At 38.1% G+C, this 15,386-nt stretch overlaps 1 protein-coding gene across 6 annotated transcripts in view; it reads left to right on the top strand.

Annotated features, from left to right (window-relative positions):
• Positions 1-15,386, top strand: part of DMXL1 (Dmx like 1) — a 174,868-nt gene that overhangs the window by 33,691 nt on the left and 125,791 nt on the right. For all 6 annotated transcript variants that reach the window (XR_002727748.3, XM_023197351.3, XM_023197327.2 and 3 more), the window contains 5 exons: positions 2,340-2,472; positions 6,958-7,024; positions 8,631-8,809; positions 11,613-11,802; positions 13,786-13,954. Coding sequence is in view for 5 of the 6 variants with exons in the window: in XM_023197351.3 (XP_023053119.2) it covers positions 2,340-2,472; positions 6,958-7,024; positions 8,631-8,809; positions 11,613-11,802; positions 13,786-13,954 (738 nt within the window). In the remaining variant the exon portion in view is untranslated. The remainder of the gene's footprint in view (positions 1-2,339; positions 2,473-6,957; positions 7,025-8,630; positions 8,810-11,612; positions 11,803-13,785; positions 13,955-15,386) is intronic.

Below are 15,386 nucleotides of genomic sequence, written 5' to 3'. Positions count from 1 at the left end.
TTATTGAGCTTCTGCTTAGTATCTGGCCTGTGCTAGAGACTTTGTGCATATTATAGCTAATCCTTACAACTGTGTTTAAAGCTCAAATTTTGTAGATGAGAAAATTGAAACTCAGAAATTGCCCAACTAGAGCAAATTCACATGGCTAATTAAGCATCTTACTTGGGATTTAGACACAGGGATTTCTGATCTAAAGTCTATGCCAGAGATCCACTTTCCTTTTGAAACAAGAAAACGAGGGCCAAGCATGCTGGCCCATGCCCGTAATCCCAGCAGTTTGGGAGGCTGAGGTGGGAGGGTTGTTTGAGCCCAGGAGTTTGAGACCAGCCTGGGCAACATAGTGAGACCCTGTGTCAGCAAAAAATTAAAAAAATAGTGATTATTCTAGAAATAAACAAATCTATAGTCTTTAATTGCCAAGGTGAATGCCATCTTTATTGTCAGTTTTTTTGCGAAAATTGCTTGTCTTTTGTGTGGATGATAGCATGACCTTCTACTTAATTCCCAAGTCATAAAGTTGGGAATCTGTCATTTAAACCTCTTGTTTTTTCCCCGGTATTTATTTGGTGTCAAACCTTGACAATTCTTTTTTTCATTTTTTTCTTGAGACAGGGTCTTGCTCTATTGCCCAGGCTGGACTGCAGTGGCACAATCATAGCTCACTGCAGCCTTGACCTCCCAGGCTTGAGTGATCCTTTCACCTCAGCCTCCCTAGTGTCTGGTACTACAAACACATGTCTAACTAATTTTTGTAATTTTTTTTTTGTGTGTGGAGACAGGGTTTCACTGTATTGCCCAGGCAGGTCTTGAACTCCTGGGTTCAAGCAGTCCTCCTACTTTGGCCTCCCAAAGTGGTGGGATTACAGGTGTAAGCCACTGCACCGAGCCTTGATAATACTTTTTGAAACGGCCTTCAGATGCTTGCTTTTTAAATATTTGGTTGAGATCCTTATGATTTACCATCTGAATTTTTTATTTTTTAATTTTTATTTTTTATTTTTTTTTAGGCAGAGTTTCACTCTTCTTGCTCAGGCTGGATTGCAATGGTGTGATCTCAGTTCACTGCAACCTCTGCCTCCCAGGTTCAAGCGATTCTCCTGCCTCAGTCTCCTGAGTAGCTGGGTTTATAGGCATGCTCCACCACACCCGGCTAATTTTGTATTTTTAGTAGAGATGGAGTTTCTCCATGTTGGTCAGGTTAATCTTGGACTCCCGACCTCCGGTGATCCACCCGCCTTGGCCTCCCAAAGTGCTGGGATTACAGGTGTGAGCCACCATGCCTGGCCTACCATATGAATTTTTATAGTTAATTAACCAGGTTTAATAGTTTAATAGTTGGTTAGCCACACATTTATGTTTTCCTTGATGTTGTCTGTCTCTAGAGTTGTTTTCTAAGAAGTATTTTTAACCTTCTTTGTACACTAGAGTCTTTGAAATCTCGATGAAAGTTACAGATTATCTTTCTGGAAAAATGCATATATTGTATGTGTGATTTTTGTATGTTACCTCAGTAGAGGGGGATTCAACAGGCCTCGCCATCTGTTGACTGCTCCTCCTCCAGTTAAGCCTTCTTGTTCTAAAATACAGATCCAGTTTTATAACAACTCCCCCACAATTTCCCACTGCCACTTGAAAATCTTTTACTCCCAACTGCCTATAACCTAGTCCAAATGCTATGAACTTGAAAAACTCTTCACAGTCTCACCTTGGCATTTTTTCCATGGTAATTTTTTTTTCCAGCCTTTCCGTGTATGTTACTCCTTAACCTATACCAGATTAAGAGGCATTCTTAGGAAAATATATGAACTTATATGTCTTCATGCCTTTGTTCATGTTAGGTTTCCTTTCTGAAATGCCTGTCTCTTCTGCTTATTCATCCATTAAGGACCAGGTTGCATTTCATCACATTTCCTGGCACTTTTACTACAGGTACACATGAATGTCTCCTTCCTGTGGGCTTCCATAAAGCTTTGCACACGTTTCTATCATGTATGTAACACATTTACGTGGTATCATATTTCCATGTCTTTCTACTGAAATATGGACTCATGAAAAAGGGCAATGTTTTATTTGTCATTGTATTTCCAATGTCTAGCACAGTGCCTGGGACAAAGAAGATGCTCATTAAATATTTGTTAAATGAGAAATTATAAGATATCTTCCTTTCTATCTCAAGCTATTTTAACAAAATTAAAATACAGCCTTCTCCTGTGTTCCTCAAAATATTTTTTTTTTTGATATTTGACTTTTTTAAGAAGTTGTTTTATGTGAAATTCTTGAGCATGTAATTTAAGTCACTTAAATGTCTAAATATAAATGATGAATAATTTTTTTTTTAGGCAGTCGTCTTTTAACTGGTTCGAGCTATTTGCAACTCTGGTCTAATACGAACTTGGAGAAGCCAACTGAAGGTGAAAATTTAAATAAAACAGATCTTAACTTTGGAGATTGGAGATGCATTTGGCATTGCAAGTAAGCAATTAATCAGGGGAGTAAACTGATAAACATATTGTTCTATGTGGTTTTATTATAAATGTATTTTAGTTGTATAAAACCACGACATAAAAAAGTATTGCTTTTTAGTCTATGGTTTGCTTTTTCTTATACACAGATAATTTTCTATTTCCTGTGTTCTACAAATACATTTTTTAAAAACGTCAAAGTAGGAAGAAACATAAATGTGTAAGGCCTATATGAAGACCATGAAATACAAACTTGCCAAATTATATGAAAAGTTAGATGACTTTCATGCTTTTGAATGGAAGACTTCCTATTGTGAAGAGATCTATATTTCCCACATAATCTACATATTGAACATAATCCTTGCCAAAATCTGAGTGGAATTTCTATTGAGCATAGTTCTAAGCTCTGCTTAAAAGGACAACTATGGGAAAGTCAGAGAAATTCTGAAAGAAAAGAAGAATAAAGATATACAGTATAGTAAAATGAATTCTCATGCCACAGATGATCAAGCGTTTTGTTATTGATGTAGGAACGGACAGATTAGGATCCAGGATTAGACTCTAAAGTGCAATGATGCAAGGCTTACTGCAATTCTTACTGCCTCCCCGGTTCAAGCAGTTCTCCTGTCTCAGCCTCCTGAGGAACTGGGATTACAGGCATGCACCACCACACCCAGCTAATTTTTGTATTTTTAGTAGAGACAGGGTTTCACCATGTTGGCCAGGCTGGTCTTGAACTCCTGACTTCAGATGATCTGCCCGCTTCAGCCTCCCAAAGTGCTGGCATTACAGTTGTGAGCCACCACGCCCAGCTATAAGATAGTATTTTTTTTTTTTTTTTTTTTTTTTTGAGACAGAGTCTTGCTCTGTCACCTAGGCTGGAGTGCAGTGGCCAGATCTCAGCTCACTGCAAGCTCCGCCCCCCAGGTTTACGCCATTCTCCTGCCTCAGCCTCCCAAGTAGCTGGAACTGCAGGCGCCCACCACCTCGTCCGGCTAGTTTTTTGTATTTTTTAGTAGAGATGGGGTTTCACCGTATTAGCCAGGATGGTCTCGATCTCCTGACCTCGTGATCCACCCGTGTCGGCCTCCCAAAGTGCGGGGATTGCAGGCTTGAGCCACCGCGCCCAGCCTAAGGTAGTATTTTATAGTGGGGAAAACTAGCTAGCTCTGTAGAGGGGAAATTAAGTTAGAGTCTTTCATACCTGATACCAAAACAAATGTGAGATGGAGGAAAAAATTTCCATAAAATGAAACAAAAATATTAGAGGAAAATACAGGTGAAATTTTATATTTTAGAGCTACATTGTCCAGTATGGTAGCCACTAACTGCATGTTATTATTGAGCACTTGAAATGCAACTAGTCCAAACTGAGATGTGCTGTACTTTAAAAATTTAGTATTAAAAAAAGTGTAAAATATCTCTAACATTTTAAAAAATATGTTGAAATTAAAATTTTATATATTAGGTTAAATAAAAAAAATAATTAATTTTGCCTGTTTCAACTTTTTAAAAAAATGTGGCTGATAGGAAATTTAGATTACATATTTGGCTAAATTTGTCATTTATGTTATATTGCTGTTTGACAAGAAATGCTGCTTTAAAGAGTTAGGGAAAGACTAAGAATGACTCCCAAACTGGAAATGGATAGGCTAGGAAAAATTAATAGTTCTAACCGTATCAATAAAACATTTCTATAAAGCAAAATGTCCACAAGGAAAGAAACATAAACATGAGGAGAAATATGTGCAGTTTTGGGCAAATGCGTTTTTAAAAGTAGGCCTTAAATTAGTTAGAAAAGAACAGGTATCACAATACTAAGCAACGTCAGGCAATGGAGAGAAAATTTTAAGAAGGTATAGAACATATTAACAATAAGTGCGATAAAAGGTGATCTCACTTGAAATCAAGAATGTGAAATTTCAGAAAAAGGATGAATCTTATGTAATAGTGTTTAGAGAAGTAGGTGCTCTTATTTGTATACTGTCAATAAGGGAGTAGAGTACAGTTGATATTATTTTTTGAGATGGAGTCCCACTCTGTTGCCCAGGCTGGAATGCAGTGGTGTGATCACAGCTCACTGCAAGCTCCGCCTCCCAGCTTCACGCCATTCTCCTGCCTCAACCTCCCAAGTAGCTAGGACTACAGGCGCCCACCGCCACGCCTGGCTAATGTTTTCTATTTTTAGTAGAAACAGGGTTTCACTGTGTTAGCCAGGATGGTCTCGATCTCCTGACCTCATGATCCTTCTGCCTTGGCCTCCCAAAGTGCTGGGATTACAGGTGTGAGCCACTGCGTCCACCCTGATATAATCTTTTTAGAGCACATTTTGGAAGTATGATTCAACAGGCTTAATTTTTTTCATATCCTTTAAATAAGTTTTCCAGGTTTCATTCATTAATTCAACAAATATTTGTTGAATGGTTCCAGGCAGCTTTAAAGATGCTTAGAATATTGCGATGAACAGATAGGGGTAGATAGAAAATAAACCAGTAGACTGGTATAATAGGATATTAAGTGAAACTGACTAGATTTATATGAAGTGTTGATAGCATAAATATCACATACCAAAGTAAGGCAGACGTCCCATATGTAGAATTTACAGAGGAGATTTCAAAGGAGTTGGTTCCATGTATTTTGCACCCCTCGGATAGGTAATGGGTTAACATGTAGAAAGGGAACAGAATTTTGCATAAATAATTCTTTAGAAAGAGCTGTAGGCCGGGCATGGTGGCTCACGCCTGTAATCTCAGCACTTTGGGAGGCCGAGGTGGGCGGATCACCTGAGGTCGGCAGTTCAAGACCAGTCTGACCAAGATGGCGAAACCCCATCTCTACTAAAAATACAAAAATTAGCCAGGTGTGGCGGCACATGCCTGTAATCCTGGCTACTTGAGAGACTGAGGCATGAGAATAGCTTGAACCCGGGTGGCAGAGATTTCAGTGAACCGAGATCACACCACTGCACTCTAGGCTGGGCAATAGGAGTGAGACTCCATCTCAATAAAAAAAACAAAAAAAAAGTAGTATTTTGTCTTAAGGATATCCTTAGGATTAACCAGATGTTCTAAAAATGTGTGTGCAGGCATGTTCACTTCTCTTTTTGTTGTTGCAGCAAAAATTAGAAAACAGCAGTGAAAAATTATTTGAAATCATTGTAAACATATGCAATGGAGTATCATAAGCCAATAAAATAATGTAGATCTGTACACCTGGAAAAATATACACATCTTTTGCATCTATATGCAAAGATGTTCATGACAAATTTTTGTTGTTGTTATTTGAGACAGAGTTTTGCTCTGTCACCCAGGCTGAGTACAGTAGTATGATCTCGGCTCACTGCAACCTCCACCTGCCGGGTTCAAGCAATTCTCCTGCCTCAGCCTCCCAAGTCGTTGGGATTACAGGGGCGTGTCACCACACCTGGCTAATTTTTGGTATTTTTAGTAGAGATAGGGTTTCATCATGTTGGCCAGGCTGGTCTTGAACTCCTGACCTTGTGGTCTGCCCACTTCAGCCTCCCAAAGTACTGGGATTACAGGCGTGAGCCACCGTGCCTGGCCCGTGTCATATTTTTTAATGGGTGATAAATATGACTTCAGTTGCTAGCCCTACTTCTCCCACCTTTTTCTGCAGAAAGTAGAGAGAGCAGAGAAAAGGATTTGGAAGTTTATGTATTAAAATGTTAACATTGGCTTTGTTTGAGGAAAGGATGTGGCAGTATTGGTGAAAAATATGAATGATTTCATTTTCTTTTTATCTACCTGTATCAGCTTTTCTACAATGTATTATGCTTAAAATCAGAAAAAAAAAGTTATTTGTATCTGAAATGAAATGTGAGAGAATTCCTCTTTGGATATCTTTACAAATGAATTTAGTATTGACCTATCTAATCATGAATTTGGTCAAAGAAAAGGAAAGTAATGATAGTGGTGGGTGTCTTGAGATCGATATATATGAGTAGCTGTAAGGGAGGGCAATGAAGAGAAATGAACCAAAGTTCCTTTGAGAACAAAAGGCAAGTATGTACCAAGTATAGTAGGTGAAGCTGGTAGGCTGAATCCCTAATTGCTGCAAGTCCCTTGTTAACCCATACATAATCTTTAATTAGGTAAGTATTACCCTAAGGCAAATTTATTATATATTATCCCTGAAGTATGTTGGCATATAGGGGTCCATGGTTCTGGAAACTAGATTTCCAGATTTAAAAAATGAAACCATTCTCTCTCATTCTAAGGGAATGAAAGTTAAGACTTTTTTGTTTTAGACTTTAAAGATATTGACAAGCCATTCCTTCCGTGATTCTATGGATGGATGTTTTTATATTTAAAGTTTATCTTACTAACTAGTTCATTTTTCAGGTACACAAAGATGTGTGTGAAACTTACAAAATTTTCTGTCTTTTGAACCAATTGCTGATGTATAATTTTGAGAATATTGAACTTTTTCTTTTTAGTTTTCAGTGCAAATTTTTCCTTATCTGTTTAATTTACAGAACTGCTTCCCAAGTTCATTTAATGAAATTTTCACCAGATGGAGAATTTTTTGCCACTGCTGGGAAGGTAAATTGTGAAAATGCTGTTGCCAAATTATGTGTTTATAGTTTACTTTGAAACTTTAAAAACATTAGCTGGCTTCATTCTTTTGTTTATTTAACTTGAAAATAATAGTTTCCATTAACAATTTTTTGTTTGTTTGTTTGTTTTGAGATGGAGTCTCGCTCTGTCACCCAGGCTGGAGTGCAGTGGCCCAGTCTTGGCTCACTGCAGCCTCCACTTCCCAGGTTCAAGCAATTCTCCTGCCTCAGCCTCCCAAGTAGCTGGGACTACAGCCACGCGCCACCACGCCCAGCTAATTTTTGTATTTTTTAATAGAGATGGGGTTTCACCATATTCGCCAGGCTGGTCGCGAACTCCTGACATTACAGGCGTGAGCTGCTGTGCCCGGCCATTATAAATTTTAAGTAGCAGAAATTGACTGCATTTTTGTGGTGTTAAAAGACTGTGTGATATAATTGAAATAACACAGACGTAGGGGCAGATCTGGATATAAATCTGCCATTTACCAGCTTTATCCTCTTGGGCAAGTTAATCTTCTTGAGCCTTTCTTTTCTCATATGTAATATGAGGAAAAAAACACCTACCTCATAGATCATTAATCATAGGATTAATTTAGACAATATATGCAGTATAGAGTCACTGGCACAGTGCCTTTCATGTAGTATACAATCAATAAAGCATAGTTTCGACTTACATTACCTCTTAGCTGATGTGTATTAGGCTGTTTTTAATATATAAGACTTCATAGGCTTTCTAGAAAGATACTAGTAACCATTTCTTTAGTGTGCATACTTTGTTATTACCTGTTGATTTTAAAGCAATGTATTTCTTTGAAGTTATTTTTATTCATTGGTTCATAGAGCATTTCATGAACTGCTAATAAGTCAAGTTACTGTTCTCATGGCTCAAAGCCTTCTGCAAACTAAGAGTGTAAGATACTCTAAAACCACAGTAAGGTTTTTGTTTTTTAGGAGAGAAGTGGAGCTGTTTATTCTGATTGACTTTACAGGTGGGAACTCAGTTATAGCTTAAAAGCAGTACCTGGTACATTCTAGGCTCCTTTGGTTTTTTCTTATTTCCCAAATTAGGACTATAAATTTGAGTATTTTATGTAGTATTTATATATTAACTTGTTATTTTCATCATCAACATTTTCTTTGAAAAGTCACCTGAAAATTCATGAAAAGTACTTTGTTTTTTTGTTTTTTCCCCCCAATAATTAGCATTCTTCATATGTCTGCTAGTGGTATTGATTTCTTATTTAATATTTGGCTTACTGGAAAAGAAATCCTTAGTTTTATCTTTCACTCTTTCCTGAATGACTCCATTCCCCATACTCTAGTAATTAGCAAGCGTTTTTCTTGAACAGAATACACATATTCACACACTTCAGTTTTTAAAGCACAATTAGGGAATGCTAATAGAAAAGTGCCAGAATCAGAATTTTGTTCTTAATTCCTCTGTGCCCAACGTCTCTTCCCATCCCCGAGTTCTTGCCATTGGGGAGAAGAGTCTTACTTTTGCTATTTGGAGAAAAGTCTTACTTTTGCTATTTGATTTAATCTTTAATTCTGATCTGCATGTTTTTCTGGTTTCTTTTTTTCCTTAGGATGACTGTCTTTTGAAGGTATGGTACAATGTAGAAAACTGGCGGACAGCTGTTACTTCTCCAGATAGAAGTTCAGAAAAACAATCCCAAGGAGAAACTGACTTTTCTTTTGTGTATCTGGCCCATCCTCGAGCCGTAAATGGATTTTCCTGGCGTAAAACAAGCAAATATATGCCTAGGTCAGTGGATTGGTCATTTTTCCCCACATATTAAGGAACATCATCTTTGTTACTTTGATTGCTTCTCTCACTTTTGAGAGTCCATAGTTAATAGGACTTCTGAGCCTATGAAGATTGGAGTAATATTAAATAGTCTCTGGCCTGCACATCTGTGGCTGTGGGTCAGCTATGTTTGATGCTTAGGATAAGAGCCATATTAAAGGAGTTTAAGCTGGGATAATTTACTCCATATCAGATGTCTTTAAGTCACAGAGTTGTACATATTTTCTTTTTCTTTTTGTTTTGTGTCTAATTCTGTCATCTTTTTTCTCCAGATTGTTGTTTGTTTATGTTTCTACAGAAATACTCTGTCATCTTGTACCTTCTAGTATCTCTTCCCTGGTTTTCTTCTTTTAAAAAATAGCTTTATTAAGAGGATATACCATGAGTTCTTGTATGTTTATATGACTGCACCCGGCATATCTGAGGAAAAGAAAGAGTAGGTTAATACCCTACATTATTCTTCTCTGAAATCGGTGTAAGTTTAACCACACAAGCACACAGTGAGACACACATATGTACCCCTAGTCCCTTCTTTTTTATCTGTAGTTCTGGAAAGAGTTAATATCATACTGAATTTTAGTAGGTTATAGAGACCTATTACTTAAATACAGGTAGAAATTCCCTATTTTTTGTTTGTTTGTTTTTTGTTATGTGTTTTTGTTTTGTTTTGTATTGAGACAGGGTCTTGCTCTGTCATCCAGACTGGAGTGCGGTGCCCCAATCATGGCTCACTGCAACCTCCACCTCCTGGGCTCAACTGATCCTCCCGCCTCAACTTCTCAAATAGCAGGGACGACAGGTGTGTGCGACCATGCTGGGCTAATATATTTTTTTCTTTTTGGATTTTTTGTAGAGATGGGGTTTTGCCATGTTGCCCAGGCTTGTCTTGAACTCCTGAGCTCAGATGATCTGCCTGCCTCGGTCTCCCAAAGTGCTGGAATTACAAGCATGAGCCACTGTGCGCAGCCAGAAATCCCATTTTGTACCATATGGCCATTTTCAATTTGGCCACACCATGTGGCATTTTTTTCCTACCTTTTCACTGTTTTATAAATTTTGCTGACTAGATGTTTTGAGCTATAGTGTAGCTATAGCCAAGACAGGGATAGAGAAAAGAGAATGAGAAAAAATGGAGTGAGGTGGGTGTGAGGATGGGGAAAGGAGGAGAAACAAGGGGTTGGGGAAGGAAAGAAAAAAAGATGCTAGGAAGGGAGAGGTAGGGGACAGAAGGAGACAGGTAGAAAGGGAGGGTGGCCTGGAAAGTCTGTGAAAGCAAAGATTGGTGGGAGAGGGAAGCCCAGAGAGGAGGTAGAAAGGGAGAAGAAGAGAGGGAAATAGACAAAGGAGAGGGAGCCAGAGGGAGAGAGATGCAAAAATGGAGGAGGGAAGGAGAAGGAGGGAGCAACCAATACAAATCATGCTGTTCTCCCTTCTCTTCTGCTGCAACTTCTTTTTCAGTCAGGTAGGTATGTTTAACAAAGTGGCCTTTAGAAAGTATTGTGATTTCTTTTTTTTTTTTTTTTTTTTTTTTAGACGGAGTCTCGCTCTGTCGCCCTGGCTGGAGTGCAGTGGCCGGATCTCAGCTCACTGCAAGCTCCGCCTCCCGGGTTCCCACCATTCTCCTGCCTCAGCCTCCCGAGTAGCTAGGACTACAGGCGCCGCCACCTCGCCCGGCTAGTTTTTTGTATTTTTTAGTAGAGACGGGGTTTCACCGTGTTAGCCCGGATGGTCTCGATCTCCTGACCTCGTGATCCGCCCGTCTCGGCCTCCCAAAGTGCTGGGATTACAGGCTTGAGCCACTGCGCCCGGCCGTGATTTCTTTTCTCATTACTTTAACTCACTGAGTTACTGATAAAACCTGCTGATTGTTCCGTTTTTAAAAATCAGATATATATACTGGAACAAGTTGCTACTACAAAATATTGTGACTTTTTCTTTCTCTCTTCTAAAGTTACTGAATTCCCTGAGGGAAGGTAGTCCTTGTTGATAGGGTTTCAGTCTTTGAGTTGTTGATGCTTATGGGACTTATTAACATATATGTAATTGATTTTCGCTTTTATTTTAAGGAGGTGGCAAAAAGGAAATTAACTGAAAGTCAAGGATGACTAAGGAGGGAAAGTGTTTAGTACTTACTTTATCATGAATATTCAATTCTTGCATTTCACTGCTTTCGGCATCTATTAGGCAAGGAGAGAATAAGTGTACTCAGTAGTTACTGTAGGTTTTTGTGACTGTGCAGGTGCCTTTATAGGAAGTGGAAATGAAGCATATGATATAATTCAAGGAACTATCCACTCAATAAATCAGAAAATTTTATTAGAAGATGTGGTTATTTCTTGTGTGTCAATTGAGAGATTGTGGCTTAATCTCAGTCTTTGTTTTTTTAGATGTAAAAAGAATCTTATTGAGAGCTGGGATGGTGGCACACACCTGTAATCCCAGGATGAGGCGGGAGGATTACTTGAACTGGAGGATTGTTTGAACCCAGGAGTTTGAGAGCAGCCTGGGCAACATAGTGAGACCACATCTCTTAAAAAAAAGAAAGAACATTTGGCGAGGTTATTGAAACAAGAACTACTGAATTCTAGGCAGAAAAGACAGGGGTTGGCAAGCATTTGCTGTGATGAAATCTATACATATTGATATTTTCTTCATTAGCATCTTAGTTGGTACATTTAAGTAATTACAGAAACATCATAGAATTGTTTGTGATACTATGTGGTATTTATATTTTTGCTTCTAAAATCTTTTCATTCCTTAGGGCTTCTGTGTGTAATGTACTGTTGACTTGCTGCAAAGATAATGTGTGTCGTCTTTGGGTAGAGACATTTTTACCAAATGATTGTTTGCTATACGGAGGTGACTACAGCCATTGGACTGAATCAATTAATTTAACAAATAACTTCAAGAGAAATGCTTCCAGTAAAGAACGAGTTCAAAATGCTTTAGAAGTGAGTGTTTCTGTTACATTACTTACTACAAGTTTTAAAACCTTTGGTACATTGCCGTTTTGGTAACAAAGTAATGTTATAAAAAATCTATATCCTAGGAAAATCATTCTTAGAAAATTTTCAGTTCTATTTGGTTCAAAAATATCTTTTTATCTAGATTTTGTCTGGAACACAAAACTACCTATAATTATGAAGTTAATCTTAGGTTTACTGATGATGATGATAAAAGGATGATTACATTTGACTTAGCTGAAGTAACAAAGTAAAATCTGAGAATGCAAAGATTTAACTCTAAAAATAACTTATTTTTCCTTTCATAGAGCTTGAGTAGTTTATCCTATTCTGTTTTTCTACCATTTTATCTTTAGAAACCCCACCCCAACCCCCAGAACTTGGGGTCTTTACAAATTAATATTGAAAGTGAAAGTCAATTTTTGGTTTTTGGACATGCTAAAGGTAGAATAGTAATACATTTGATCATAGCCTAAAGGCTGAGAAACAATGGAACAGTAATACAGATTCTTCTTCTTCTTTTTTTTTTTTTTTTTTTTTTTTTGGAGATAGATTCTCACTCTGTCAATCAGGTTGGAATGCAGTGGCATGATCTTGGCTCACTGTATTCCTGGCCTTAGCCTCCCGAGTAGCTGGAATTACAGGTGCGCATCACCATGCACATGCCCAGCTAATTTTTGTATTTTTTAATAGGGAGAGGGCTTCACCATGTTGGGCAGGGCTGGTCTCGAACTCTTGACCTCAAGTGATCTACCTGCTTCGGCTTCCCAAAGGGCTGGGATTACAGGCATAAGCCATGGTGCTCGGCCTATTATTTTCTTAATATTGAAAACAGGAGGTGATTTTATTTTACGTTTTGTGGATATTTTGGGGTCGGGGAGGGCTTGTTGTTTTTTGAGACAGAGTCTCTCTCTGTCACACAGGATGGAATGTAGTGGCGCGGTATCAGCTCACTGCAATCTCTGCCTCCCACGTTCAAGCAATTCTCCATCCTTAGCCTTCTGAGTAGCTGGGATTATACAGGTGTGTGCCACCACGCCTGGCTAATTTTTGAAATTTAAAGTAGAGATGGGGTTTTGCCATGTTGGCTCAAGTAATCCTCCCAGCCAGGCTGATCTCGAACTCCTGGCCTCAAGTGATCTGCCTGCCTTGGCCTCCCAAAGTGCTGGGATCACAGGCATGAGCTACCACGCCCGACCCTGTAAACAGAAGTGATTTTAAAACAATTTATCTTTGAATTCTTTGTATGATTATGCAGCAACTATTTTTCTAATTTGAATAGTATTCTCATGGCTCAGAATATAATAAATTCTTTATTGATTCAACAACGAATAGAATGGTTACATGTAGTAATAACTGAAGTTGCTGACCAGGAATCTGAAGACTTGTTCTATCTTTTGCCCTGTCTCTTCTTAGCTAGATGATCTTGGGTTCTATATAGACTATTTTATCATATGAAAGATGAGAATAACAGTATTTACACTGCCTGCCTCATGGCATCAAATGGGATGATCTCTACGAAAATGCTTTGTAAATTATGAAATGTCCCATGTACAATGGTAATATTATTTAATACTATATGGTCATAAGGAGTTACCTATAGACAAAAGAGGACAGTGTGTGTAGAGACATCATTCACAAACAATAGTATTGGAAAAAAAAAATTTTAACATTTGATTTTAGGAACTACATTTTAAGAAAATAAGCCTAATAAAAATTGCAAAATATTGTGTGAGGATTAAGAGAACATCTAGGTACTTTAAGTCATAACTTTATTCTTCAGGATTCAAATTTGCTATACCAAAATACTGAAAGATGTTTTTACATATAAAACGTTAAAAGGCGTTTTTACATATAAAGCATATAAAATGTTCTGAACTAGGATATATGTAACTTCTGAAAATCATTGTGTAACCTACACATGTACGACTTTTGACAATATAGGCATTGGTTTTGTTTCTATTCACACAGGTAAATCTGAGACATTTTCGAAGAGGTCGGAGGAGATCACTTGCACTTGTAGCACATACTGGGTATCTGCCACATCAGCAGGATCCTCATCATGTGCACAGGAACACTCCACTGCATGCCAATGCACTTTGCCACTTTCATATTGCAGCCAGCATCAATCCAGCCACAGGTAATGAAACATTGTTCAAAACATGTTTCTGAAATTGAATAGTTTGATTTTATGACAAGTAAGTTATACTTTTAGTTTTCAAATAAGTAAAATATTGGAGATGACTTTCTTAGCCCACTTTTCATTGTAGCAAGCTCACTGATTTCTGTTTGTTTGCCCTTTAAGACCATGATTTGACTTGTGAGTTAGGATCTTGATAAGGCATTGAAGTTCATTATTAGTTTATTCAAAAGATAGTATTTGAACTGTTACTTAATAAAGGTTAGTACTACGGATGTAGTATTGTATTGTTTTACTTTTTATTTTTTATCGCTGTGTTGCCCAGGCTGGTCTCAAACTCCTGGCCTCAAGCAGTCGTCTTGCCTTGGCCTCCCAAAATGCTGGGATTACCAGCATGAGCCGCCATGTCCAACCTCTAAAAGTAGTATTTTATAATTATCGTATAGTTGTTAAAATCTTTGTGTTTGGTACTTGATCTTTGGATCCATTCCATAAAGAGGGCAGAAATATGTAAAAGTTATTACTGGGAGAATTAAGAAACTTATCTCTGTAGTCAAATATGTACTATTAGACTAAGAGATCTAGAATATCTGGGTCTACCTATGAATTTGAAGATTTAAGTACTTATTATTTTTGAGATGGGGAATCACTCCTGTTACCCAGGTTGGAGTATAGTGGCTTGAACACGGTTCACTGCAACCTCGACTTCCCAGGCCCAGGTGATTCTTGCATCTCAGCCTCCCAAGTAGCTGGGACTATAGGTGCATACCACCATGTCCAGCTAATTTTTTGTATTTTTAGTAGAAACTCAGTTTCACCATGTTGTCCAGGCTGGTCTCAAACTTCTGGGCTCAAGAGTTCCACCTGCCTTGGCCTCCTGAAGTGTTGAGATTATAGGCATGAGCCACTGTACCTAGCCAGGACTTATTATTTTAGTAACTTTTTTTTTTTTTTTTGGACAGAGTCTTGCTCCATTGCCCAGGCTGGAATGCAGTGGTGCGATCTTGGCTCACTGCAGCCTCTGCCTCTTGGGGTCAAGCGATTCTCATGCCTCAGCCTCCTAAGAAGCTGGGGTTACAGGATTGTGCCACCATGCCCAGCTAATTTTGGCATTCTTAATAGAGACGGGTTTTCACCATTTTGGCCAGGCTGATACTGAACTCCAGGCCTCAAGCATTCTGTCCGCCTCGAGTAAATAATTTTTATGAGTCTAAAAACTAGTTGTCATAATTGGAGCATTTAAAGTAGAGCCTGGAATATTACTTGAGAAAAACATTAAAGGCAATATTTGCATAAGGTGTTATTTGTACAAAAAGTGAAAAGTAAAAGCCTACTTTTCACCTCTACTCCACCTTTGTCCCTCTCTCTAGAAGGTAACCACTAACAAATATTGATGAGTTTTTGTTTATTATGAAATATTCTTTTTTTTTTT

Source organism: Piliocolobus tephrosceles, chromosome 4 (genome assembly GCF_002776525.5).
Source record: "Piliocolobus tephrosceles isolate RC106 chromosome 4, ASM277652v3, whole genome shotgun sequence".
NCBI lineage: Eukaryota > Metazoa > Chordata > Mammalia > Primates > Cercopithecidae > Piliocolobus > Piliocolobus tephrosceles.
The sequence above is the reverse complement of the archived record's forward strand: the minus strand, read 5'-3'. Positions and strand labels throughout refer to the sequence as shown.